Consider the following 27,651-nt stretch of genomic DNA (forward strand, 5'->3'; position numbering starts at 1 on the left):
GTATACAGAGATACATGATAATATCCTGTCTGCAGCCACCACTAGGGGGAGCTCCCTGTATACAGAGATACATGATAAGGTCCTGTCTGCAGTCACCACTAGAGGGAGCTCCCTGTATACAGAGATACATGATAAGATCCTGTCTGCAGTCACCACTAGAGGGAGCTCCCTGTATACAGAGATACATGATAATATCCTGTCTGCAGCCACCACTAGGGGGAGCTCCCTGTATACAGAGATACATGATAAGGTCCTGTCTGCAGTCACCACTAGGGGGAGGTCCCTGTATACAGAGATACATGATAAGATCCTGTCTGCAGCCACCACTAGAGGGAGCTCCCTGTATACAGAGATACATGATAAGATCCTGTCTGCAGTCACCACTAGAGGGAGCTCCCTGTATACAGAGATACATGATAATATCCTGTCTGCAGCCTCCACTAGGGGGAGCCCCCTGTATACAGAGATACATGATAAGGTCCTGTCTGCAGTCACCACTAGAGGGAGCTCCCTGTATACAGAGATACATGATAATATCCTGTCTGCAGTCACCACTAGAGGGAGCTCCCTGTATACAGAGATACATGATAATATCCTGTCTGCAGCCTCCACTAGGGGGAGCTCCCTGTATACAGAGATACATGATAAGGTCCTGTCTGCAGTCACCACTAGAGGGAGCTCCCTGTATACAGAGATACATGATAAGATCCTGTCTGCAGTCACCACTAGAGGGAGCTCCCTGTATACAGAGATACATGATAATATCCTGTCTGCAGCCTCCACTAGGGGGAGCTCCCTGTATACAGAGATACATGATAAGGTCCTGTCTGCAGTCACCACTAGAGGGAGCTCCCTGTATACAGAGATACATGATAAGATCCTGTCTGCAGTCACCACTAGAGGGAGCTCCCTGTATACAGAGATACATGATAATATCCTGTCTGCAGCCTCCACTAGGGGGAGCTCCCTGTATACAGAGATACATGATAAGGTCCTGTCTGCAGTCACCACTAGAGGGAGCTCCCTGTATACAGAGATACATGATAAGATCCTGTCTGCAGTCACCACTAGGGGGAGCTCCCTGTATACAGAGATACATGATAAGATCCTGTCTGCAGCCACCACTAGGGGGAGCTCCCTGTATACAGAGATACATGATAAGGTCCTGTCTGCAGTCACCACTAGAGGGAGCTCCCTGTATACAGAGATACATGATAATATCCTGTCTGCAGCCACCACTAGGGGGAGCTCCCTGTATACAGAGATACATGATAAGGTCCTGTCTGCAGTCACCACTAGAGGGAGCTCCCTGTATACAGAGATACATGATAAGATCCTGTCTGCAGTCACCACTAGAGGGAGCTCCCTGTATACAGAGATACATGATAATATCCTGTCTGCAGCCACCACTAGGGGGAGCTCCCTGTATACAGAGATACATGATAAGGTCCTGTCTGCAGTCACCACTAGAGGGAGCTCCCTGTATACAGAGATACATGATAAGATCCTGTCTGCAGTCACCACTAGAGGGAGCTCCCTGTATACAGAGATACATGATAATATCCTGTCTGCAGCCACCACTAGGGGGAGCTCCCTGTATACAGAGATACATGATAAGGTCCTGTCTGCAGTCACCACTAGGGGGAGGTCCCTGTATACAGAGATACATGATAAGATCCTGTCTGCAGTCACCACTAGAGGGAGCTCCCTGTATACAGAGATACATGATAAGATCCTGTCTGCAGTCACCACTAGAGGGAGCTCCCTGTATACAGAGATACATGATAATATCCTGTCTGCAGCCTCCACTAGGGGGAGCTCACTGTATACAGAGATACATGATAAGGTCCTGTCTGCAGTCACCACTAGAGGGAGCTCCCTGTATACAGAGATACATGATAAGATCCTGTCTGCAGTCACCACTAGAGGGAGCTCCCTGTATACAGAGATACATGATAATATCCTGTCTGCAGCCACCACTAGGGGGAGCTCCCTGTATACAGAGATACATGATAAGGTCCTGTCTGCAGTCACCACTAGGGGGAGCTCCCTGTATACAGAGATACATGATAAGATCCTGTCTGCAGCCTCCACTAGGGGGAGCTCCCTGTATACAGAGATACATGATAAGATCCTGTCTGCAGTCACCACTAGAGGGAGCTCCCTGTATACAGAGATACATGATAATATCCTGTCTGCAGCCACCACTAGGGGGAGCTCCCTGTATACAGAGATACATGATAATATCCTGTCTGCAGCCACCACTAGGGGGAGCTCCCTGTATACAGAGATACATGATAAGGTCCTGTCTGCAGTCACCACTAGGGGGAGCCCCCTGTATACAGAGATACATGATAAGGTCCTGTCTGCAGTCACCACTAGGGGGAGCTCCCTGTATACAGAGATACATGATAAGATCCTGTCTGCAGCCACCACTAGGGGGAGCTCCCTGTATACAGAGATACATGATAAGGTCCTGTCTGCAGCCACCACTAGGGGGAGCTCCCTGTATACAGAGATACATGATAAGGTCCTGTCTGCAGTCACCACTAGGGGGAGCTCCCTGTATACAGAGATACATGATAAGGTCCTGTCTGCAGTCACCACTAGGGGGAGCTCCCTGTATACAGAGATACATGATAAGATCCTGTCTGCAGCCACCACTAGGGGGAGCTCCCTGTATACAGAGATACATGATAAGGTCCTGTCTGCAGCCACCACTAGGGGGAGCTCCCTGTATACAGAGATACATGATAAGGTCCTGTCTGCAGTCACCACTAGGGGGAGCTCCCTGTATACAGAGATACATGATAAGGTCCTGTCTGCAGTCACCACTAGGGGGAGGTCCCTGTATACAGAGACCTCTAAAGGTTTTTGTTCAAGAACTTAGTACAGTTTGGGTAGAATTAAATTTTACCATGGAGGTTTCTTCGGAAAAAATTAGTTTTTTGGATGTGATGGTTACCAAGGGTATTGACAACACCCTGACTACAGATTTATATAAAAAAACAACAGATAGGAACAATTTGTTATTATTTTCTAGTCCCCACCCTCCACATTTAGAGAATTCATTGCCCTATTCACAGTACCAGAGGGTACGCAGAATCGTTGCTGACCCTCAGTTATGTGAAATGAGACTTGAGGAAATGTCTAAAAAATGTTATCAGCGAGGGTATCCCAAAGCCCTATTAAAAGATCAAAGATCTAAACAACCTGTTGTAAAGACAAAGGAGAGACGCATGGCGTTTATTATCACACATCACCCGTGGTCAGTGTTTGCACATCGCATTCTGCCAAACATTGGAATGTAATATCTAATTCCTATCCAAAAATTAAAGAATTCAATTTGCCCCCTTTAATCTGTCACCGCAGATCGCAGAATCTGAGAGATAAAAATGACCTGGAACATTCAGGGGCGAGCAGCGATTTCGCAGCAGGGGTCTGATCGTTGTTATGTGTCATACATAGCAACGTCGCTGTTGAGGTCGCTGCAACGTCACAGAATATGGTGACGTTGCAGCGACGTCGTTGTCGTCGTCGTTATGTGTGACACCAGCTTAAGGTAAAAGTAAATTAGCACAAACCTTCTTATCTACCCCTGTGATGGGCACCTTCCCTTGTCTTAATTGTGTGCCTTGTTCAGGGATCATTAAAGTGAACCTGTCATCAGAAATTTACCTGTAAAGCTAAAAGTCCCCCCTCTGCAGCTCCTGGGCTGCATTCTAGGAAGCTTCCTATAGTTCTTGTGGCCCCTTTTATACCAAAATAAACACTTGTACCTTTTCTTATGCAAATTTCGTAAATCTTCCATGTGGGCGGGCTCTCTGGGGTCCGTTACTGTCCTGCTGCCGATTACGCCGCCCCCGAACGCTGAATTTCAAAGCTCAGGACGCCGCCCCTGGGTGCCCGTGGTCCCGCGCATGCGCTGTTCCACTGTGGCGGTGCCGTGCACTGTGTGCACGTGTGACCGCTGGTGACGCTTTGAGCAGGCACGAGGTTATGGGCGGCGCTGTGAGTGTCATCAGCAAGTGCCGCCCATAACCTCGTGACCGCACTTTCCCCTATTACTCCAGCGTTATGCGCAAGCGCTCGCTGGCCCGATGACCGGACGTCACCTCCTTCCCATCCTGCTCAGCAGCAGGAAATAGATGGGAGGAGCGGACGGAGCAGGAGAGCATGACACTCACAGCGACGCAAAGCGTCACCAGCGGTCACACGTGCACACAGTGCACGGCACTGCTACAGTGGAACAGCGCATGCGCGGGACCACGGGCACCCAGGGGCGGCGTCCTGAGCTTTGAAATTCAGCGAAGGACAGCAACGGACCCCAGGCAGCTCGCCCCCATGAAAGATTTACGAAATTTGCATAAGAAAAGGTACAAGTTTATAAAGTGTTTATTTTGGTATAAAAGGGGCCACAAAAACTATAGGAAGCTTCCTAGAATGCAGCCCAGGAGCTGCAGAGGGGGGAACTTTTAGCTTTATAGCTAAATTTCTGATGACAGGTTCCCTTTAAGGGAGACTCCTTTCATCATCCCCGCACAGGAGAATCATTTAAGATAAGAGGGTATTACACTTGTGACAGTAGCTACATAGTTTACATTCTGAAGTGTCCCTGCGGTCTTATCTACGTGGGGGAAACAACTCTGAAACTAAAGGCCCCGTCACACTAAGCAACATCGCTAGCAACATCGCTGCTAACGAACAACTTTTGTGACATAGCAGCGATGTTGCTACTGATGTTGCTGTGTGTGACATCCAGCAACACCCCGGCCCCTGCTGTGAGGTCTCCGCTCGTTGCTGAATGTCCTGGCCCCTGCTGTGAGGTCGCTGGTTGTTGCTGAATGTCCTGGACCCTGCTGTGAGGTCGCCGGTTGTTGCTGAATGTCCTGGCCCCTGCTGTGAGGTCGCTGGTTGTTGGTGAATGTCCTGGCCCCTGCTGTGAGGTCGTTGGTTGTTGCTGAATGTCCTGGCCCCTGCTGTGAGGTCTCCGCTCGTTGCTGAATGTCCTGGCCCCTGCTGTGAGGTCGCTGGTTGTTGCTGAATGTCCTGGCCCCTGCTGTGAGGTCGCCGGTTGTTGCTGAATGTCCTGGCCCCTGCTGTGAGGTCGCTGGTTGTTGCTGAATGTCCCGGCCCCTGCTGTGAGGTCTCCGCTCGTTGCTGAATGTCCTGGCCCCTGCTGTGAGGTCGCTGGTTGTTGCTGAATGTCCTGGCCCCTGCTGTGAGGTCGCTGGTTGTTGCTGAATGTCCTGGCCCCTGCTGTGAGGTCGTTGGTTGTTGGTGAATGTCCTGGCCCCTGCTGTGAGGTCGCCGGTTGTTGCTGAATGTCCTGGCCCCTGCTGTGAGGTCGCTGGTTGTTGGTGAATGTCCTGGCCCCTGCTGTGAGGTCGTTGGTTGTTGGTGAATGTCCTGGCCCCTGCTGTGAGGTCGCTGGTTGTTGCTGAATGTCCCGGCCCCTGCTGTGAGGTCGTTGGTTGTTGCTGAATGTCCTGGCCCCTGCTGTGAGGTCGCCGGTTGTTGCTGAATGTCCCGGCCCCTGCTGTGAGGTCGTTGGTTGTTGCTGAATGTCCCGGCCCCTGCTGTGAGGTCGCTGGTTGTTGCTGAATGTCCTGGCCCCTGCTGTGAGGTCGTTGGTTGTTGCTGAATGTCCTGGCCCCTGCTGTGAGGTCGCTGGTTGTTGCTGAATGTCCTGGCCTCTGCTGTGAGGTCGTTGGTTGTTGCTGAATGTCCTGGCCCCTGCTGTGAGGTCGCTGGTTGTTGCTGAATGTCCTGGCCCCTGCTGTGAGGTCGTTGGTTGTTGCTGAATGTCCTGGCCCCTGCTGTGAGGTCGCCGGATGTTGCTGAATATCCTGGCCCCTGCTGTGAGGTCGCTGGTTGTTGCTGAATGTCCTGGCCCCTGCTGTGAGGTCGTTGGTTGTTGGTGAATGTCCTGGCCCCTGCTGTGAGGTCGCTGGTTGTTGCTGAATGTCCCGGCCCCTGCTGTGAGGTCGTTGGTTGTTGCTGAATGTCCTGGCCCCTGCTGTGAGGTCGTTGGTTGTTGCTGAATGTCCCGGCCCCTGCTGTGAGGTCGCTGGTTGTTGCTGAATGTCCTGGCCCCTGCTGTGAGGTCGTTGGTTGTTGCTGAATGTCCCGGCCCCTGCTGTGAGGTCGCTGGTTGTTGCTGAATGTCCTGGCCCCTGCTGTGAGGTCGCTGGTTGTTGCTGAATGTCCTGGCCTCTGCTGTGAGGTCGCTGGTTGTTGCTGAATGTCCTGGCCCCTGCTGTGAGGTCGTTGGTTTTTGCTGAATGTCCTGGCCCCTGCTGTGAGGTCGTTGGTTGTTGCTGAATGTCCTGGCTCCTGCTGTGAGGTCGTTGGTTGTTGCTGAATGTCCTGGCCCCTGCTGTGAGGTCGCCGGTTGTTGCTGAATGTCCTGGCCCCTGCTGTGAGGTCGCTGGTTGTTGGTGAATGTCCTGGCCCCTGCTGTGAGGTCGCTGGTTGTTGCTGAATGTCCTGGCCCCTGCTGTGAGGTCGCTGGTTGTTGCTGAATGTCCTGGCCCCTGCTGTGAGGTCGCTGGTTGTTGCTGAATGTCCTGGCCCCTGCTGTGAGGTCGTTGGTTGTTGCTGAATGTCCTGGCCCCTGCTGTGAGGTCGCTGGTTGTTGCTGAATGTCCTGGCCCCTGCTGTGAGGTCGTTGATTGTTGCTGAATGTCCTGGCCCCTGCTGTGAGGTCGCTGGTTGTTGCTGAATGTCCTGGCCCCTGCTGTGAGGTCGCCGGTTGTTGCTGAATGTCCTGGCCCCTGCTGTGAGGTCGCTGGTTGTTGCTGAATGTCCTGGCCCCTGCTGTGAGGTCGTTGGTTGTTGCTGAATGTCCTGGCCCCTGCTGTGAGGTCGCTGGTTGTTGCTGAATGTCCTGGCCCCTGCTGTGAGGTCGCTGGTTGTTGGTGAATGTCCTGGCCCCTGCTGTGAGGTCGTTGGTTGTTGCTGAATGTCCTGGCCCCTGCTGTGAGGTCGCTGGTTGTTGCTGAATGTCCTGGCCTCTGCTGTGAGGTCGCTGGTTGTTGCTGAATGTCCTGGCCCCTGCTGTGAGGTCGCTGGTTGTTGCTGAATGTCCCGGCCTCTGCTGTGAGGTCGTTGGTTGTTGCTGAATGTCCCGGCCCCTGCTGTGAGGTCGTTGGTTGTTGGTGAATGTCCTGGCCCCTGCTGTGAGGTCGCTGGTTGTTGCTGAATGTCCTGGCCTCTGCTGTGAGGTCGCTGGTTGTTGCTGAATGTCCTGGCCTCTGCTGTGAGGTCGCTGGTTGTTGCTGAATGTCCTGGCCTCTGCTGTGAGGTCGCCGGTTGTTGCTGAATGTCCTGGCCCCTGCTGTGAGGTCGCTGGTTGTTGCTGAATGTCCTGGCCCCTGCTGTGAGGTCGTTGGTTGTTGCTGAATGTCCCGGCCCCTGCTGTGAGGTCGCTGGTTGTTGCTGAATGTCCTGGCCCCTGCTGTGAGGTCGTTGGTTGTTGGTGAATGTCCTGGCCCCTGCTGTGAGGTCGTTGGTCGTTGCTGAATGTCCTGGCCCCTGCTGTGAGGTCGTTGGTTGTTGGTGAATGTCCTGGCCCCTGCTGTGAGGTCGCTGGTTGTTGCTGAATGTCCTGGCCTCTGCTGTGAGGTCGTTGGTTGTTGCTGAATGTCCTGGCCCCTGCTGTGAGGTCGCTGGTTGTTGCTGAATGTCCTGGCCCCTGCTGTGAGGTCGTTGGTTGTTGGTGAATGTCCTGGCCCCTGCTGTGAGGTCGCTGGTTGTTGGTGAATGTCCTGGCCTCTGCTGTGAGGTCGCTGGTTGTTGCTGAATGTCCTGGCCCCTGCTGTGAGGTCGCTGGTTGTTGCTGAATGTCCCGGCCCCTGCTGTGAGGTCGTTGGTTGTTGCTGAATGTCCTGGCCCCTGCTGTGAGGTCGCTGGTTGTTGCTGAATGTCCCGGCCCCTGCTGTGAGGTCGTTGGTTGTTGCTGAATGTCCTGGGCCATTTTTTAGTTGTTGCTGTCCTGCTGTGAAGCACAGATCGCTGTGTGTGACAGCGAGACAGCAACAACAAAATGTGCAGGCAGCAGGAGCCGGCTGCTGCGGAGGCTGGTAACCAATGTAAACATCGGGTAACCAAGAAGCCCTGTCCTTGGTTACCCGATATTTACCTTTGTTACCAGCCTCCGCCGCTCTCACTGTCAGTGCCGGGTCCTGCTCTGTGCACATGTAGCTGCAGCACACATCGGGTTAATTAACCCGATGTGTGCTGTAGCTAGGAGAGCAAGGAGCCAGCGCTAAGCGGTGTGCGCTGCTCCCTGCTCTGTGCACATGTAGCTGCAGTACACATCGGGTAATTAACCCTATGTGTGCTGTAGCTAGGAGAGCAGGGAGCAGCGCTCAGTGTGCGCTGCTCCCTGCTCTCTGCACGTGTAGCTCCGTGCGGTGGTAACCAAGGTAAATATTGGGTTGGTTACCCGATATTTACCTTAGTTACCAAGCGCAGCATCTTCCACGCGGCGCTGGGGGCTGGTCACTGGTTGCTGGTGAGCTCACCAGCAACTTGTGTAGCGACGCTCCAGCGATCCCTGTCAGGTCAGGTTGCTGGTGGGATCGCTGGAGCGTCGCAGTGTGACATCTCACCAGCAACCTCCTAGCAACTTACCAGCGATCCCTATCGTTGTTGGGATCGCTGGTAAGTTGCTTAGTGTGACTGGACCTTTAAAGAGAGGCTTTCCAATCACAAATACACCATTAGACAAAAGAATGTTTCATTACCGGTACCACAGCACTTTGCTGAACACAAACACAATGTGTCACAATTGCGTTATCAAATCCTGGAGCAAGTCCCGCAGCCCAGGCGAGGAGGAGATCCTGGAGCAGATCCCGCAGCCCAGGCGAGGAGGAGATCCTGGAGCAGATCCCGCAGCCCAGGCGAGGAGGAGATCCTGGAGCAGATCCCGCAGCCCAGGCGAGGAGGAGATCCTGGAGCAGATCCCGCAGCCCAGGCGAGGAGGAGATCCTGAAGCAGATCCCGCAGCCCAGGCGAGGAGGAGATCCTGGAGCAGATCCCGCAGCCCAGGCGAGGGGGAGATCCTGGAGCAGATCCCGCAGCCCAGGCGAGGAGGAGATCCTGGAGCAGATCCCGCAGCCCAGGCGAGGAGGAGATCCTGGAGCAGATCCCGCAGCCCAGGCGAGGAGGAGATCCTGGAGCAGATCCCGCAGCCCAGGCGAGGAGGAGATCCTGGAGCAGATCCCGCAGCCCAGGCGAGGAGGAGATCCTGGAGCAGATCCCGCAGCCCAGGCGAGGAGATCCTGGAGCAGATCCCGCAGCCCAGGCGAGGAGGAGATCCTGGAGCAGATCCCGCAGCCCAGGCGAGGAGGAGATCCTGGAGCAGATCCCGCAGCCCAGGCGAGGAGGAGATCCTGGAGCAGATCCCGCAGCCCAGGCGAGGAGGAGATCCTGGAGCAGATCCCGCAGCCCAGGCGAGGAGGAGATCCTGGAGCAGATCCCGCAGCCCAGGCGAGGAGGAGATCCTGGAGCAGATCCCGCAGCCCAGGCGAGGAGGAGATCCTGGAACAGATCCCGCAGCCCAGGCGAGGAGGAGATCCTGGAGCAGATCCCGCAGCCCAAGCGAGGAGGAGATCCTGGAGCAGATCCCGCAGCTCAGGCGAGGAGGAGATCCTGGAGCAGATCCCGCAGCCCAGGCGAGGAGGAGATCCTGGAGCAGATCCCGCAGCCCAGGCGAGGAGAAGATCCTGGAGCAAGTCCCGCAGCCCAGGCGAGGAGGAGATCCTGAAGCAGATCCCGCAGCCCAGGCGAGGAGGAGATCCTGGAACAGATCCCGCAGCTCAAGCGAGGAGGAGATCCTGGAGCAGATCCCGCAGCCCAGGCGAGGAGGAGATCCTGGAGCAGATCCCGCAGACCAGGCGAGGAGGAGATCCTGGAGCAGATCCCGCAGCCCAGGCGAGGAGGAGATCCTGGAGCAGATCCCGCAGACCAGGCGAGGAGGAGATCCTGGAGCAGATCCCGCAGCCCAGGCGAGGAGGAGATCCTGGAGCAGATCCCGCAGCCCAGGCGAGGAGAAGATCCTGGAGCAAGTCCCGCAGCCCAGGCGAGGAGGAGATCCTGAAGCAGATCCCGCAGCCCAGGCGAGGAGGAGATCCTGGAGCAGATCCCGCAGCCCAGGCGAGGAGGAGATCCTGGAGCAGATCCCGCAGCCCAGGCGAGGAGGAGATCCTGGAGCAGATCCCGCAGCCCAGGCGAGGAGGGGATCGTGTCAGGGCACTGAAGCAGCGTGAGCTATGCTGGATACACCGGCTGCAGTCTCTCCATCCACTGGGACTGAATAGGGACTATGATGTAACTTGTTTTTGTAACACAGCCATACATGTAATGAAAAATTGAATTGATGCAACAGAGTTTATTTTTATTTTCATTTTTTAATTTTTCTTCAAAAGGAAAAATGCGATTTATTAAAATCAAGAAAAAATATACTTGACATGTAATGATAGTGTATTTGCAATATTAAAGATGTACCAATTTACATGGAAAATGTCAAATAATTTTGAGCAAAGGTGAAAAAATTTAACCCTTTGATTTATTAGGCTGTTGTTCAACTATTGGTTCTTTATATGTCTAAATCCATTGTAATTGTGGTGGAACCATCATCTCAGTGAATCTACTTGTTTCAGTTTGAATTCTAATGAGAAACATATATGGAAATTTGATTAATATAATTTAACTAATTAATTTAGTATGCAGATGAGATAGGTGGGTCAGTCACAAAGGAAGTAATCCACTCATTGTGTGTATATATATGTGTGTGCATTCATTTAATCTATAGATGTGAAAAAGGCTCACTATTAGCCGAAACGCGTATTTACGCCTGTATATTATGATGGAATAAACTACAAAAATATTTCTGAAGATTTGGAGTGCCGGTCCTTTGTATTAACTATACTGTGGATGCCTTCCTTGGACACGTGCACCTTGAAGGATTGTGTGCCGCCTGGAACTTCTGTTTCTGTATACAGAGATACATGATAAGATCCTGTCTGCAGCCACCACTAGGGGGAGCCCCCTGTATACAGAGATACATGATAAGATCCTGTCTGCAGTCACCACTAGGGGAGCTCCCTGTATACAGAGATACATGATAAGATCCTGTCTGCAGTCACCACTAGGGGGAGCTCCCTGTATACAGAGATACATGATAAGCTCCTGTCTGCAGTCACCACTAGGGGGAGCTCCCTGTATACAGAGATACATGATAAGATCCTGTCTGCAGTCACCACTAGGGGGAGCTCCCTGTATACAGAGATACATAAGATCCTGTCTGCAGCCACCACTAGGGGGAGCTCCCTGTATACAGAGATACATGATAAGATCCTGTCTGCAGCCACCACTAGGGGGAGCTCCCTGTATACAGAGATACATGATAAGATCCTGTCTGCAGTCACCACTAGGGGGAGCTCCCTGTATACAGAGATACATGATAAGATCCTGTCTGCAGTCACCACTAGGGGGAGCTCCCTGTATACAGAGATACATGATAAGATCCTGTCTGCAGTCACCACTAGGGGGAGCTCCCTGTATACAGAGATACATAAGATCCTGTCTGCAGCCACCACTAGGGGGAGCTCCCTGTATACAGAGATACATGATAAGATCCTGTCTGCAGCCACCACTAGGGGGAGCTCCCTGTATACAGAGATACATGATAAGATCCTGTCTGCAGTCACCACTAGGGGGAGCTCCCTGTATACAGAGATACATGATAAGATCCTGTCTGCAGTCACCACTAGGGGGAGCTCCCTGTATACAGAGATACATGATAAGATCCTGTCTGCAGTCACCACTAGGGGGAGCCCCCTGTATATAGAGATACATGATAAGATCCTGTCTGCAGCCACCACTAGGGGGAGCTCCCTGTATACAGAGATACATGATAAGATCCTGTCTGCAGTCACCACTAGGGGGAGCTCCCTGTATACAGAGATACATGATAAGATCCTGTCTGCAGCCACCACTAGGGGGAGCTCCCTGTATACAGAGATACATGATAAGATCCTGTCTGCAGTCACCACTAGGGGGAGCCCCCTGTATACAGAGATACATGATAAGATCCTGTCTGCAGCCACCACTAGGGGGAGCTCCCTATATACAGAGATACATGATAAGATCCTGTCTGCAGCCATCACTAGGGAGAGCTCCCTGTATACAGAGATACATGATAAGATCCTGTCTGCAGTCACCACTAGGGGGAGCTCCCTGTATACAGAGATACATGATAAGATCCTGTCTGCAGTCACCACTAGGGGGAGCCCCCTGTATATAGAGATACATGATAAGATCCTGTCTGCAGCCACCACTAGGGGGAGCTCCCTGTATACAGAGATACATGATAAGATCCTGTCTGCAGCCACCACTAGGGGGAGCCCCCTGTATACAGAGATACATGATAAGATCCTGTCTGCAGCCACCACTAGAGGGAGCTCCCTGTATACAGAGATACATGATAAGATACTGTCTGCAGCCACCACTAGGGGGAGCTCCCTGTATACAGAGATACATGATAAGATCCTGTCTGCAGTCACCACTAGGGGGAGCTCCCTGTATACAGAGATACATGATAAGGTCCTGTCTGCAGTCACCACTAGGGGGAGCTCCCTGTATACAGAGATACATGGTAAGATCCTGTCTGCAGTCACCACTAGGGGGAGCTCCCTGTATACAGAGATACATGATAAGATCCTGTCTGCAGCCACCACGAGGGGGAGCCCCCTGTATACAGAGATACATGATAAGATCCTGTCTGCAGTCACCACTAGGGGGAGCTCCCTGTATACAGAGATACATGATAAGATCCTGTCTGCAGTCACCACTAGGGGGAGCTCCCTGTATACAGAGATACATGATAAGATCCTGTCTGCAGCCACCACTAGGGGGAGCTCCCTGTATACAGAGATACATGATAAGATCCTGTCTGCAGTCACCACTAGGGGGAGCTCCCTGTATACAGAGATACATGATAAGGTCCTGTCTGCAGTCACCACTAGGGGGAGCCCCCTGTATACAGAGATACATGATAAGATCCTGTCTGCAGCCACCACTAGGGGGAGCTTCCTGTATACAGAGATACATGATAATATCCTGTCTGCAGCCACCACTAGGGGGAGCTCCCTGTATACAGAGATACATGATAAGATCCTGTCTGCAGCCACCACTAGGGGGAGCCCCCTGTATACAGAGATACATGATAAGATCCTGTCTGCAGTCACCACTAGGGGGAGCCCCCTGTATACAGAGATACATGATAAGATCCTGTCTGCAGCCACCACTAGGGGGAGCCCCCTGTATACAGAGATACATGATAAGATCCTGTCTGCAGCCACCACTAGAGGGAGCTCCCTGTATACAGAGATACATGATAAGATCCTGTCTGCAGCCACCACAAGAGGGAGCTCCCTGTATACAGAGATACATGATAAGATCCTGTCTGCAGCCACCACTAGGGGGAGCCCCCTGTATATAGAGATACATGATAAGATCCTGTCTGCAGCCACCACTAGGGGGAGCCCCCTGTATACAGAGATACATGATAAGATCCTGTCTGCAGTCACCACTAGGGGGAGCCCCCTGTATACAGAGATACATGATAAGATCCTGTCTGCAGCCACCACTAGGGGGAGCCCCCTGTATATAGAGATACATGATAAGATCCTGTCTGCAGCCACCACTAGGGGGAGCCCCCTGTATACAGAGATACATGATAAGATCCTGTCTGCAGTCACCACTAGGGGGAGCCCCCTGTATACAGAGATACATGATAAGATCCTGTCTGCAGCCACCACTAGGGAGGGCCCCCTGTATATAGAGATACATGATAAGATACTGTCTGCAGCCACCACTAGGGGGAGCTCCCTGTATACAGAGATACATGATAAGATCCTGTCTGCAGTCACCACTAGGGGGAGCTCCCTGTATACAGAGATACATGATAAGATCCTGTCTGCAGCCACCACTAGGGGGAGCTCCCTGTATACAGAGATACATGATAAGATCCTGTCTGCAGTCACCACTAGGGGGAGCTCCCTGCATACAGAGATACATGATACGATCCTGTCTGCAGCCACCACTAGAGGGAGCTCCCTGTATACAGAGATACATGATAAGATCCTGTCTGCAGTCACCACTAGAGGGAGCGCCCTGTATACAGAGATACATGATAAGATCCTGTCTGCAGCCACCACTAGGGGGAGCTCCCTGTATACAGAGATACATGATAATATCCTGTCTGCAGTCACCACTAGGGGGAGCTCCCTGTATACAGAGATACATGATAATATCCTGTCTGCAGTCACCACTAGGGGGAGCTCCTTGTATACAGAGATACATGATAAGATCCTGTCTGCAGTCACCACTAGGGGGAGCTCCTTGTATACAGAGATACATGATAAGATCCTGTCTGCAGCCACCACTAGGGGGAGCTCCCTGTATACAGAGATACATGATAAGATCCTGTCTGCAGTCACCACTAGGGGGAGCTCCCTGTACACAGAGATACATGATAAGATCCTGTCTGCAGCCACCACTAGGGGAAGCTCCCTGTATACAGAGATCCATGATAAGATCCTGTCTGCAGTCACCACTAGGGGGAGCTCCCTGTATACAGAGATACATGATAAGATCCTGTCTGCAGCCACCACTAGGGGGAGCTCCCTGTATACAGAGATACATGATAAGATCCTGTCTGCAGCTACCACTAGGGGGAGCTCCCTGTATACAGAGATACATGATAAGATCCTGTCTGCAGCCACCACTAGGGGAAGCTCCCTGTATACAGAGATCCATGATAAGATCCTGTCTGCAGTCACCACTAGGGGGAGCGCCCTGTATACAGAGATACATGATAAGATCCTGTCTGCAGCCACCACTAGGGGGAGCTCCCTGTATACAGAGATACATGATAAGCTCCTGTCTGCAGCCACCACTAGGGGGAGCTCCCTGTATACAGAGATACATGATAAGATACTGTCTGCAGCCACCACTAGGGGGAGCTCCCTGTATACAGAGATACATAAGATCCTGTCTGCAGTCACCACTAGGGGGAGCTCCCTGTATACAGAGATACATGATAATATCCTGTCTGCAGTCACCACTAGGGGGAGCTCCCTGTATACAGAGATACATGATAAGATCCTGTCTGCAGTCACCACTAGGGGGAGCTCCCTGTATACAGAGATACATGATAATATCCTGTCTGCAGTCACCACTAGGGGGAGCTCCCTGTATACAGAGATACATGATAAGATCCTGTCTGCAGCCACCACTAGGGGGAGCTCCCTGTATACAGAGATACATGATAAGATCCTGTCTGCAGCCACCACTAGAGGGAGCTCCCTGTATACAGAGATACATGATAAGATCCTGTCTGCAGCCACCACTAGGGGGAGCTCCCTGTATACAGAGATACATGATAAGATCCTGTCTGCAGTCACCACTAGGGGGAGCTCCCTGTATACAGAGATACATGATAAGATCCTGTCTGCAGTTACCACTAGCTGGAGCTCCCTGTATACAGAGATACATGATAATATCCTGTCTGCAGTCACCACTAGGGGGAGCTCCCTGTATACAGAGATACATGATAAGATCCTGTCTGCAGTCACCACTAGGGGGAGCTCCCTGTATACAGAGATACATGATAAGATCCTGTCTGCAGCCTCCACTAGGGGGAGCTCCCTGTATACAGAGATACATGATAATATCCTGTCTGCAGTCACCACTAGGGGGAGCTCCCTGTATACAGAGATACATGATAAGATCCTGTCTGCAGCCACCACTAGGGGGAGCTCCCTGTATACAGAGATACATGATAAGATCCTGTCTGCAGCCACCACTAGAGGGAGCTCCCTGTATACAGAGATACATGATAAGATCCTGTCTGCAGCCACCACTAGGGGGAGCTCCCTGTATACAGAGATACATGATAAGATCCTGTCTGCAGTCACCACTAGGGGGAGCCCCCTGTATACAGAGATACATGATAAGATCCTGTCTGCAGTTACCACTAGCTGGAGCTCCCTGTATACAGAGATGTATGATAAGATCCTGTCTGCAGCCACCACAAGGGGGAGCTCCCTGTATACAGAGATACATGATAAGATCCTGTCTGCAGCCACCACTAGAGGGAGCTCCCTGTATACAGATATACATGATAAGATTCTGTCTGCAGCCACCACTAGGGGGAGCTCCCTGTATACAGAGATACATAAGATCCTGTCTGCAGTCACCACTAGGGGGAGCTCCCTGTATACAGAGATACATGATAACATCCTGTCTGCAGTCACCACTAGGGGGAGCTCCCTGTATATAGAGATACATGATAAGATCCTGTCTGCAGTCACCACTAGGGGGAGCTCCCTGTATACAGAGATACATGATAAGATCCTGTCTGCAGTCACCACTAGGGGGAGCTCCCTGTATACAGAGATACATGATAAGATCCTGTCTGCAGTCACCACTAGGGGGAGCTCCCTGTATATAGAGATACATGATAAGATCCTGTCTGCAGTCACCACTAGGGGGAGCTCCCTGTATATAGAGATACATGATAAGATCCTGTCTGCAGTCACCACTAGGGGGAGCTCCCTGTAAACAGAGATACATGATAAGATCCTGTCTACAGTCACCACTAGAGGGAGCTCCCTGTATACAGAGATACATGATAAGATCCTGTCTGCAGTCACCACTAGGGGGAGCTCCCTGTATATAGAGATACATGATAAGATCCTGTCTGCAGTCACCACTAGGGGGAGCTCCCTGTATACAGAGATACATGATAAGATCCTGTCTGCAGTCACCACTAGGGGGAGCCCCCTGTATACAGAGATACATGATAAGATCCTGTCTGCAGTCACCACTAGGGGGAGCTCCCTGTATACAGAGATACATGATAAGATCCTGTCTGCAGTCACCACTAGGGGGAGCTCCCTCTATACAGAGATACATGATAAGATCCTGTCTGCAGCCACCACTAGAGGGAGCTCCCTGTATACAGAGATACATGATAAGGTCCTGTCTGCAGTCACCACTAGGGGGAGCTCCCTCTATACAGAGATACATGATAAGATCCTGTCTGCAGTCACCACTAGGGGGAGCTCCCTGTATACAGAGATACATGATAAGATCCTGTCTGCAGCCACCACTAGGGGGAGCTCTCTATACAGAGATACATGATAAGATCCTGTCTGCAGCCACCACTAGGGGGAGCTCCCTGTATACAGAGATACATGATAAGATCCTGTCTGCAGTCACCACTAGAGGGAGCTCCCTGTATACAGAGATACATGATAAGTACTGTCTGCAGCCACCACTAGGGGGAGCTCCCTCTATACATAGATACATGATAAGATCCTGTCTGCAGCCACCACTAGGGGGAGCTCCCTGTATACAGAGATACATGATAAGATCCTCTCTGCAGCCACCACTAGGGGGAGCTCCCTGTATACAGAGATACATGATAATATCCTGTCTGCAGCCACCACTAGGGGGAGCTCCCTGTATACAGGGATACATGATAAGATCCTGTCTGCAGCCACCACTAGGGGGAGCTCCCTGTATACAGAGATACATGATAAGATCCTGTCTGCAGCCACCACTAGGGGGAGCTCCCTGTATACAGAGATACATGATAAGGTCCTGTCTGCAGTCACCACTAGGGGGAGCCCCCTGTATACAGAGATACATGATAAGATCCTGTCTGCAGCCACCACTAGGGGGAGCTCCCTGTATACAGAGATACATGATAAGATCCTGTCTGCAGCCACCACTAGGGGGAGCTCCCTGTATACAGAGATACATGATAAGATCCTGTCTGCAGCCACCACTAGGGGGAGCTCCCTGTATACAGAGATACATGATAAGATCCTGTCTGCAGCCACCACTAGAGGGAGCTCCCTGTATACAGAGATACATGATAAGATCCTGTCTGCAGTCACCACTAGGGGGAGCTCCCTGTATACAGAGATACATGATAAGATCCTGTCTGCAGTCACCACTAGGGGGAGCTCCCTGTATACAGAGATACATGATAAGATCCTGTCTGCAGACCCCACTAGGGGGAGCTCCCTGTATACAGAGATACATGATAAGGTCCTGTCTGCAGCCACCACTAGGGGGAGCTCCCTGTATACAGAGATACATGATAAGATCCTGTCTGCAGTCACCACTAGGGGGAGCTCCCTGTATACAGAGATACATGATAAGATCCTGTCTGCAGTCACCACTAGGGGGAGCTCCCTGTATACAGAGATAGATATCAGTATCAGTGGGGTACACCTGGGGGTGCTCTCCTGTCTCAGTATAGTAAAGCTGGGGGCGATCTCCTATCTCTGGTGGGTACAGCTGGGCCTGTCATAGGGTGGGTACACCTGGGGGCACTCTCCTGTCTCAGTAGGGTACAGCTACAGTGCTGGCCAAAAGTATTGGCACCCTGCAATTCTGTCAGATAATACTCAGTTTCTTCCTGAAAATGATTGCAATCACAAATTCTTTGGTATTATCTTCATTTAATTTGTCTTCAATGAAGAAAAAAAAATTGTCATAAAGCCAAATTGGATATCATTCCACATCAAACATAAAAAAGGGGGTGGACATAAGTATTGGCACTGTGTGAAAAATCCTGTGCTGCTTCTGTAATTTGTGTAATAACAGCCCCTGTAACTTACCTGTGGCACCTAACAGGTGCTGGCAATAATAAATCACAACTTGCAGCAAGTGACATGGATTAAAGTTGCCTCCGCCTCTCTCCTGTGTCCTTGTGTGCACCACATTGAGCATGGAGAAAAGAAAGAAGACCAAAGATCTGTCTGAGGACTTGAGAATCCAAATTGTGAGGAAGCATGAGCAATCTCAAGGCAAGAAGTCCATCTCCAAAGACCTGAAAGTTCCTGTGTCTACGGTGCACAGTGTCATCAAGAAGTGTAAAGCCCATGGCACTGTGGCTAACCTCCCTAGATGTGGGAGGAAAAGAAAAACTGACGAGAGATTTCAACGCAAGATTGTGCGGATGGTGGATAAAGAACCTCGACTAACATCCAAACAAGTTCAGGCTGCCCTGCAGTCCGAGGGTACAACAGTGTCACCCCGTACTATCCGCCGGCGTCTGAATGAAAAGGGACTGTATGGTAGGAGACCCAGGAAGACCCCACTTCTTACCCCGAGAGATAAAAAAAGCCAGGCTGGAGTTTGCCAAAAGTTACCTGAGAAAGCCTAAAACGTTTTGGAAGAATGTTCTCTGGTCAGATGAGACAAAAGTAGAGCTTTTTGGGAAAAGCCATCAACATAGAGTTTACAGGGAAAAAAAGAGGCATTCAAAGAAAAGAACACGGTCCCTACAGTCAAACATGGCGGAGGTTCCCTGATGTTTTGGGGTTGATTTGCTGCCTCTGGCACTGGACTGCTGGACCGTGTGCATGGCATTATGAACTCTGAAGACTACCAACAAATTTTACAGCATAATGTAGGGCCCAGTGTGAGAAAGCTGGGTCATCCTCAGAGGTCATGGGTCTTCCAGCAGGACAATGACTCAAAACACACTTCAAAAAGCACTAGAAAATGGTTTGATCGGAAGCACTGGAGACTACTAAAGTGGCCAGCAATGAGTCCAGACCTGAACCCCATAGAAGACCTGTGGAGAGATCTCACAATGGCAGTTTGGAGAAGGCCCCCTTCAAATCTCAGGACCTGGAGCAGTTTGCCAAAGAAGAATGGTCTAAAATTCCAGCAGAGCATTGTAAGAGACTCACTGATGGTTACCGGAAGCGGTTGTGCGCAGTTATTTTGGCTAAAGGTTGTGCAACCAAGTATTAGGCTAAGGGTGCCAATACTTTTGTCTGGCCCATTTTTGGATTTTTGTGTGAAATGATCAATGATTTGATTTTTGTTTCATTCTCTTTTGTGTTTTTTCATTGCAAGCAAAATAAATGAAGATGACAATACCAAAGAATTTGTGATTGCAATCATTTTCAAGAAGAAACTGAGTATTATCTGACAGAATTGCAGGGGTGCCAATACTTTTGACCAGCACTGTAGGGGCACTCTCCTGTCTCAGTGGGGTACAGCTGGAGGAGTTCTCATGTCTCAGTGGGGTACAGCTGGGGGCATTCTCCTGTCTCAGTGGGGTACAGCTGGGGGAGCTCTCCTGTCTCAGTGGGGTACAGCTGGGGGCATTCTCCTGTCTCAGTGGGGTACAGCTGGGGGAGCTCTCCTGTCTCAGTGGGGTACAGCTGGGGGCATTCTCCTGTCTCAGTGGGGTACAGCTGGGGGCATTCTCCTGTCTCAGTGGGGTACAGCTGGGGGCATTCTCCTGTCTCAGTGGGGTACAGCTGGGGGCATTCTCCTGTCTCAGTGGGGTACAGCTGGGGGCATTCTCCTGTCTCAGTGGGGTACAGCTGGGGGCATTCTCCTGTCTCAGTGGGGTACAGCTGGGGGCATTCTCCTGTCTCAGTGGGGTACAGCTGGGGGCATTCTCCTGTCTCAGTGGGGTACAGCTGGGGGCATTCTCCTGTCTCAGTGGATTACAACAGGGTGCTATCTTGTCTTAGTGGGGTTCAGCTAGGGTCACTTTCCTGTCTCGGGAGGTACAGCTGTGGCAGTATCCTGTCTCAGTGGCATAGAGATGGGGGTGTTCTCCTGTCTCAGTGGGGTACAGCTGGGGGAGCTCTCCTGTCTCACTGGCGTACAGATGGGGGAGCTCTCCTGTCTCAGTGGGGTACAGATGGGGGCGCTCTCCTGTCTCAGTGGGGTACATCTGGGGGAGCTCTCCTGTGTCAGTGGGGTACAGATGGGGGCGCTCTCCTGTCTCAGTGGGGTACAGCTGGGGGCGCTCTCCTGTCTCACTGGCGTACAGATGGGGGAGCTCTCCTGTCTCAGTGGGGTACAGATGGGGGCGCTCTCCTGTCTCAGTGGGGTACAGATGGGGGCGCTCTCCTGTCTCAGTGGGGTACAGATGGGGGCGCTCTCCTGTCTCAGTGGGGTACAGATGGGGGCGCTCTCCTGTCTCAGTGGGGTACAGATGGGGGCGCTCTCCTGTCTCAGTGGGGTACATCTGGGAGAGCTCTCCTGTCTCAGTGGGGTACAGATGGGAGAGCTCTCCTGTCTCAGTGGGGTACAGATGGGGGCGCTCTCCTGTCTCAGTGGGGTACATCTGGGAGAGCTCTCCTGTCTCAGTGGGGTACAGATGGGGGAGCTCTCCTGTCTCAGTGGGGTACAGATGGGAGAGCTCTCCTGTCTCAGTGGGGTACAGATGGGGGAGCTCTCCTGTCTCAGTGGGGTACAGATGGGGGAGCTCTCCTGTCTCAGTGGGGTACAGATGGGAGAGCTCTCCTGTCTCAGTGGGGTACAGATGGGGGAGCTCTCCTGTCTCAGTGGGGTACAGATGGGGGAGCTCTCCTGTCTCAGTGGGGTACAGATGGGAGAGCTCTCCTGTCTCAGTGGGGTACAGATGGGAGAGCTCTCCTGTCTCAGTGGGGTACAGATGGGGGAGCTCTCCTGTCTCAGTGGGGTACAGATGGGGGAGCTCTCCTGTCTCAGTGGGGTACAGATGGGGGAGCTCTCCTGTCTCAGTGGGGTACAGATGGGGGAGCTCTCCTGTCTCAGTGGGGTACAGATGGGGGAGCTCTCCTGTCTCAGTGGGGTACATCTGGGAGAGCTCTCCTGTCTCAGTGGGGTACAGATGGGAGAGCTCTCCTGTCTCAGTGGGGTACAGATGGGAGAGCTCTCCTGTCTCAGTGGGGTACAGATGGGAGAGCTCTCCTGTCTCAGTGGGGTACAGCTGGGGGCGCTCTCCTGTCTCAGTGGGGTACAGATGGGAGAGCTCTCCTGTCACAGTGGGGTACAGATGGGAGAGCTCTCCTGTCTCAGTGGGGTACAGATGGGGGAGCTCTCCTGTCTCAGTGGGGTACAGATGGGGGAGCTCTCCTGTCTCAGTGGGGTACAGATGGGGGAGCTCTCCTGTCTCAGTGGGGTACAGATGGGAGAGCTCTCCTGTCTCAGTGGGGTACAGATGGGAGAGCTCTCCTGTCTCAGTGGGGTACAGATGGGGGAGCTCTCCTGTCTCAGTGGGGTACAGATGGGGGAGCTCTCCTGTCTCAGTGGGGTACAGATGGGGGCGCTCTCCTGTCTCAGTGGGGTACATCTGGGAGAGCTCTCCTGTCTCAGTGGAGTACAGCTGGGGGCGCTCTCCTGTCTCAGTGGGGTACATCTGGGAGAGCTCTCCTGTCTCAGTGGGGTACAGATGGGAGAGCTCTCCTGTCTCAGTGGGGTACAGATGGGGGAGCTCTTCTGTCTCAGGGGGGTACAGATGGGGAGCTCTCCTGTCTCAGTGGGGTACAGATAGGGGAGCTCTCCTGTCTCAGTGGGGTACAGATGGGGGAGCTCTCCTGTCTCAGTGGGGTACAGATGGGGGAGCTCTCCTGTCTCAGTGGGGTACAGATGGGGGAGCTCTCCTGTCTCAGTGGGGTACAGATGGGGGAGCTCTCCTGTCTCAGTGGGGTACAGATGGGGGAGCTCTCCTGTACTTGTGTTTCAGTTAAATTTCACTTTTGTCCATTGTTGAAATAAAACCAAGGCCTCAGGTCTGTTCCTTCTTTTGGTTGTTGAGGGTCTCTGGATCTGGAACCCCTTTGATCTGACCCGTTATAGACATTGACAGTGTTTTAAGATTAGTAAGATTGGGAGATAAAAACCTCCTCATGAAGTTCTCCAGAGTACTATCCACCATCAGTGAGAACACTCTGCTCTTACGATATGTGGCCAACACTTCTCTGCTTTACTCACTAGTGATGGTCCCTGCAAGAGCCAGTGCAAAGCGACTCTCCTCCGAGTCCTCATCTTGGTTGACCGCAAGTGACTCCACAAAGTTGCTGACCGTCTGTCCCGCCAAGGAGAAGAACTCTGCAGTCGTATCCTGCCAGAAGAATACAGAAATAGAGAACGAGGTCCATAAGAGGACATGACGGACATGACGGCCACCGCCCGTACACACAGGTTACGACACCCCCATCCTCCACCCCCCGTACACACGTTACCCCCCGTACACACAGGTTATGCCCCCTCCTGTACACACAGGTTACGCCCCCTCCTGTACACACAGGTTACGCCACCCCAATGGTATCATGGTTGGAATGGTGGCTCCAGAAGGAAGGCCTGGCAGTATCTTGATCAGTGTGGGGGCTCCAGAAGCCAGGCCCAGCAGTATCATGGTCAATGTGTGGGCTCCAGAAGCCAGGTCTGGCGGTATCATGGTCGATCTGAGGGCTCCAGAAGCCAGGCAGGGCGGTACCATGGTCAGTGTGTGGGCTCCAGAAGCCAGGCCCAGCGGTATCATGGTCGGTGTGGGAAACTCTAGAAGGCAGACCCGGTGGTATCTTGGTCGGTGAGGGGGCTCTAGAAGCCAGGCCAGGTGGTATCATCGTCAGTGTCGGGGCTCCAGAAGCCAGGTCCAGCGGTATTATGGTCGGTGTGGGGACTCCAGAAGCCAGGCCCAACGGTAGCATGGTCGGTGTGGGAAACTCTAGAAGGCAGGCCTGGCGGTATCATGGTCGGTGTGGGGTTCCAGAAGCCAGGCCCGGCGGTATCACGGTCAATGTTGGGGCTCCACAATAAGCAGGGTGGGAAGTCATGGGTTTGGGTGTCTGTACTCAGTGGTGGATTCTTTCTAATACATCACTTAGGAGACTGTGACAAGTAGTAACCTGCTTGAGGAGAAGCCCCGAGGAGGCTCCTTTTCCCCATCTTTCCAGTCATCCATTAAGAGGGTAAAACCACTGAAGACTTACAATTTGTAATATTTTTCTTTCTTTCGCCATCACTCACCATTCCCAGGATGCTCTTCACAGTCTCCTCCTTATTAGACACTCCCCAGAGGAGCGTGCAGACTGCAGAGCCCATCTGTGTGCAAAAGTCGACCTGCTGGACGGAGCGTTCCTGGAGCGCAGAGACCTGGAGAAGCAGAGCCAGGTTCTCCTGCACAGAAACAGACAGCAATGTGAAGCTGCCACATCACAACCCGCCATGTCCTGCTACCGCGTCCTGCCACTGACCACACACCCAACACCGCGTCCTGCCACTGAGCACACAGCCAACACCGTGTGTCCAGCAACTGACTGCACACACCCAACACCCTGTCCAGTCACTGAGCACACCCAACACCGTGTCCAGTCACTGAGCACACCCAACACCGTGTCCTGCGACTGACTGCACACACTTAACACCGTATCCTGCCACTGAGCACATGAGCACACACCCAACACCGTGTCCTGCCAATGACTGCACACACAACACCGTATCCTGCCACTGAGCACACCCAAAACCGTGTCCTGCCACTGACTGCACACACTTAACACCGTATCCTGCCACTGAGCACATGAGCACACACCCAACACCGTGTCCTGCAAATGACTGCAAACACTCAACAGCGTATCCTGCCACTGAGCACACACCCAACACCGTGTCCTGCCATTGACTGCACACACTCAACACCGTATCCTGCCACTGAGCACACACCCAACACCGTGTCCTGCCATTGACTGCACACACTCAACACCGTATCCTGCCAATGACTGCACACATCCAACATTGTGTCCTGCCACTGAGCACCCACCCAACACCGTGTCCTGCCAATGAGCACACCCAACACTGTGTCCTGCCACTGAGCACACCCAACACCGTGTCCTGCCACTGAGTACACACCCAAAACTATATCCTGCCACTCAGCACACACCCAACACCGCATCATGCCTGTAATGCAGTCACTACATACAGGATGTACAAACAAAAGTGTAGGCACATAATAGATTCAGAGAGTAAACTGAGATATGGTCAGGTAAGGGTCCGATATCTAATCCAGGAGGTCACGAAAGGAACAGGGAGCAAACAGAGTGTGACGCCTGCCTGGAGCCACAGACCCAGGATCGGTGAAACAGGTGGATAGAGGCAACCGCCCACAAAGCAGGAACCCAGATCCCGCAACACTTTAACCCCTATACAGGGATTGGGAATTACGACAGGGCCCAGGTGATCACTTCCCGTGGAAGACTGCAGTCCAGAGAAGAGTAGTAACCAGGCAGGGTCTAATCAAGAAGGTAGAACAGGGACAAAAATCGTCAGGCAGGAGGGTGGTCAGATATCAAGTTAAGGGTCAAAACCGGAGCTAGCAGCAAAGTACAGAAACGACAGACAGAAGAGTGGTCAGGTAATCATGCTAAGGTCAACATACGGGAATACAAACAAACAACAAGGAACCAGAGACTAGCAGGGAAATACAGGACTATATCTGGCACCTGCCAGCAGAAGGGAGAAAGCATAAGAGGGGTGTGGTGCCTTCCCATTGGCCCCAGCTGAAAGGTAGCTACTCCAGCCGGAAGGCACACACCACCACAGTCAACCAGTGGTACTGCAGGTCCTGGTGAAACCCAGCTTAATAGATGAGTGGAGCCTGCACCCAGCAGAGCAACTGTCTGCTCCCCCGTCCTCAGCGCCGCCCACATTGGTGACGCGGCGGCATCTGGTGATCGAAGCAGAAGTCGACTCCGGTGGACACATGACAGAGAGGAGTCAAAACAACAGTCTGGGGTGAAGAAACAGATCAGAACTCTAGCAGGAACACAGGCCAACAGCATAACAATTGAACCAGAATGTATGACTGGCAAGGTTCTGGGAGAGCATGCTCAGTAAAGAAGCAGAGCAATTACCAGGAAGATGAAACACCTGAGTAATCAGCATCTCCAAGAACCAGCATAGAGTTCTGCGCTGTCACTCAGCCTGCCAGCTCAGTAGCTCAGGAAAACATAGCAGAGCATCCCCTAATGTGCAAGATGCTCTGCACAGAGCCATAGTGTCATTGCCAGCTCAGTAGTCCAGGAAAGTGAGAGCAGAGCATCTCCTAATATGTGTAAGATGCTCTGCACAGAGGAATCGTGTCACTGGCAGCTCAGTAGCTCAGGAAAACACAGCAGAGCATCTCCTAGCGTGCAAGATGCTCTGCACAGAGGAATTGTGTCACTGTCAGCCTGAAGCCCAGGAAACACAGCAGAGCATCTCCTAGTGTGCAAGATGCTCTGCACAGAGGAATCGTGTCACTGCCAGCCAGAAGCCCAGGAAAGCACAGCAGAGCATCTCCTAGTGTGCAAGATGTTCTGCACAGAGGAATTGTGACAGTACCCCTTCTTTAAGGGTGGGCCACTAGACCCCCAGGTTTCTCAGGAAACCTCCAATGGAAAGCCCTGAGCAATCAACTGGCTCTCACCGAATGAGCCAGAACCCAGCACCACTCTTCGTGTCGGTATCCCTTCCAAGGAATTAAGTACTGAAGGGAATTCCAAACCTTATGAGAGTCAACGATCCTCTGCACCTCATACTCCAAAACTCCGTCAATGGGTACAGGAGTAGACGGGGATGAGGGAGACAAGGCTGGGGGAACAAACTTTTTCAACAAGGGCTTGTGAAAAACATTCGGGATACGAAAAGACTGAGGAAGTCTCAGTCTAAAGGCAACTGGATTGATCATCTACAAGATCTCATATGGCCCAATAAATTTAGGACCCAAGTTTGCCGATGGTACCTTGAGCTTAATATTCTTAAAGGACAACCACACCTTAGCTCCCACCTTAAGGACGGGACCCGAAGAACGTCTCCTATCAGACTTTTGTTTCTGGCGAAATCGGGCAACCCCAATATTCTTTTGTACCTCCCTCCAGACATCCCCAAGGTTTTGTATGTCTATGTCTACTCCAGCACACCCAGAACTCACCCTAGAAAATTCTCTAAAATGGGGATGAAAACCATAATTACAAAAGAAAGGCGAGGTTCCAGTAGACTGATCGACCCAAATATTGAAGACAAACTCTGCAAGAGGTAAGAAAGAGCACCAGTCCTCTTGCTGAGCCGCAACAAAACACCGCAAAATCTGTTCCAATTACTGATTTATCATCTTGGTCTGCCTGCTGGTTTCAGGGTGATAAGTCAAGGAAAATAACAAATCAATGCCCAATATTTTACAGAACGCCCTCCACAATTTAGAAATGAATTGCACCCCTCTATCAGACACAATATGCAGGGGAATACCATGCAATCTTACCACATGACTGATGAACAACCTGGAAAGAGTCTCGGCATTGGGTAATCCCGATAATGGAACAAAGTGAGCTTGTTTCCTAATTCGGTCAACTACTACCCAAATCACCGTCTTCCCCCCAGGTAAGTTGGTAATGAAATCCATGGACAGATGAGTCCACGGTCTTTCAGGAATTGGTAATGGAGCCAATTCCCCGGCTGGCCGGTTACGACTTACTTTAGCTTGTGCGCAAGTCTCACAAGCGGATATAAAATCCTTAACATCGTTAACAATGGATGACCACCAGTAGAGCCTGGAAATAACCCTCAAGGTGCCCGTGACCCCAGGGTGACCACTTAACAATGAATTGTGAAATTCCTGGAACAAACGCAACCTCAGGTATACAGGAACAAAAAGCAAGGACTCTGGAGTAGTGTAAAGGGTACTTTACAGACTGCGACATCGCTAGCGATCCTGTTAGCGATGTGAAATTCTAGATAGCAAGTGAGATCTTTTGAGATCGCACATGCGTAAAATGACCTATGTGCGATCTGGAA

The 27,651-nt window shown here is 52.0% G+C and overlaps 1 protein-coding gene across 1 annotated transcript in view; it reads right to left on the reverse strand.

Moving 5' to 3' along the window:
- The window catches only part of HSF2BP (heat shock transcription factor 2 binding protein), a 168,049-nt gene that overhangs the window by 11,915 nt on the left and 128,483 nt on the right, over positions 1 to 27,651 (reverse strand). Inside the window, exons 4-5 of the mRNA XM_075334815.1 lie at positions 23,857 to 24,006; positions 22,819 to 22,948 (exon numbers count right to left, since the gene is read on the reverse strand). Of these exons, the coding sequence (XP_075190930.1) occupies positions 22,819 to 22,948; positions 23,857 to 24,006 (280 nt within the window). The remainder of the gene's footprint in view (positions 1 to 22,818; positions 22,949 to 23,856; positions 24,007 to 27,651) is intronic.

This window comes from Anomaloglossus baeobatrachus, chromosome 2 (genome assembly GCF_048569485.1).
Source record: "Anomaloglossus baeobatrachus isolate aAnoBae1 chromosome 2, aAnoBae1.hap1, whole genome shotgun sequence".
Lineage (NCBI taxonomy): Eukaryota > Metazoa > Chordata > Amphibia > Anura > Aromobatidae > Anomaloglossus > Anomaloglossus baeobatrachus.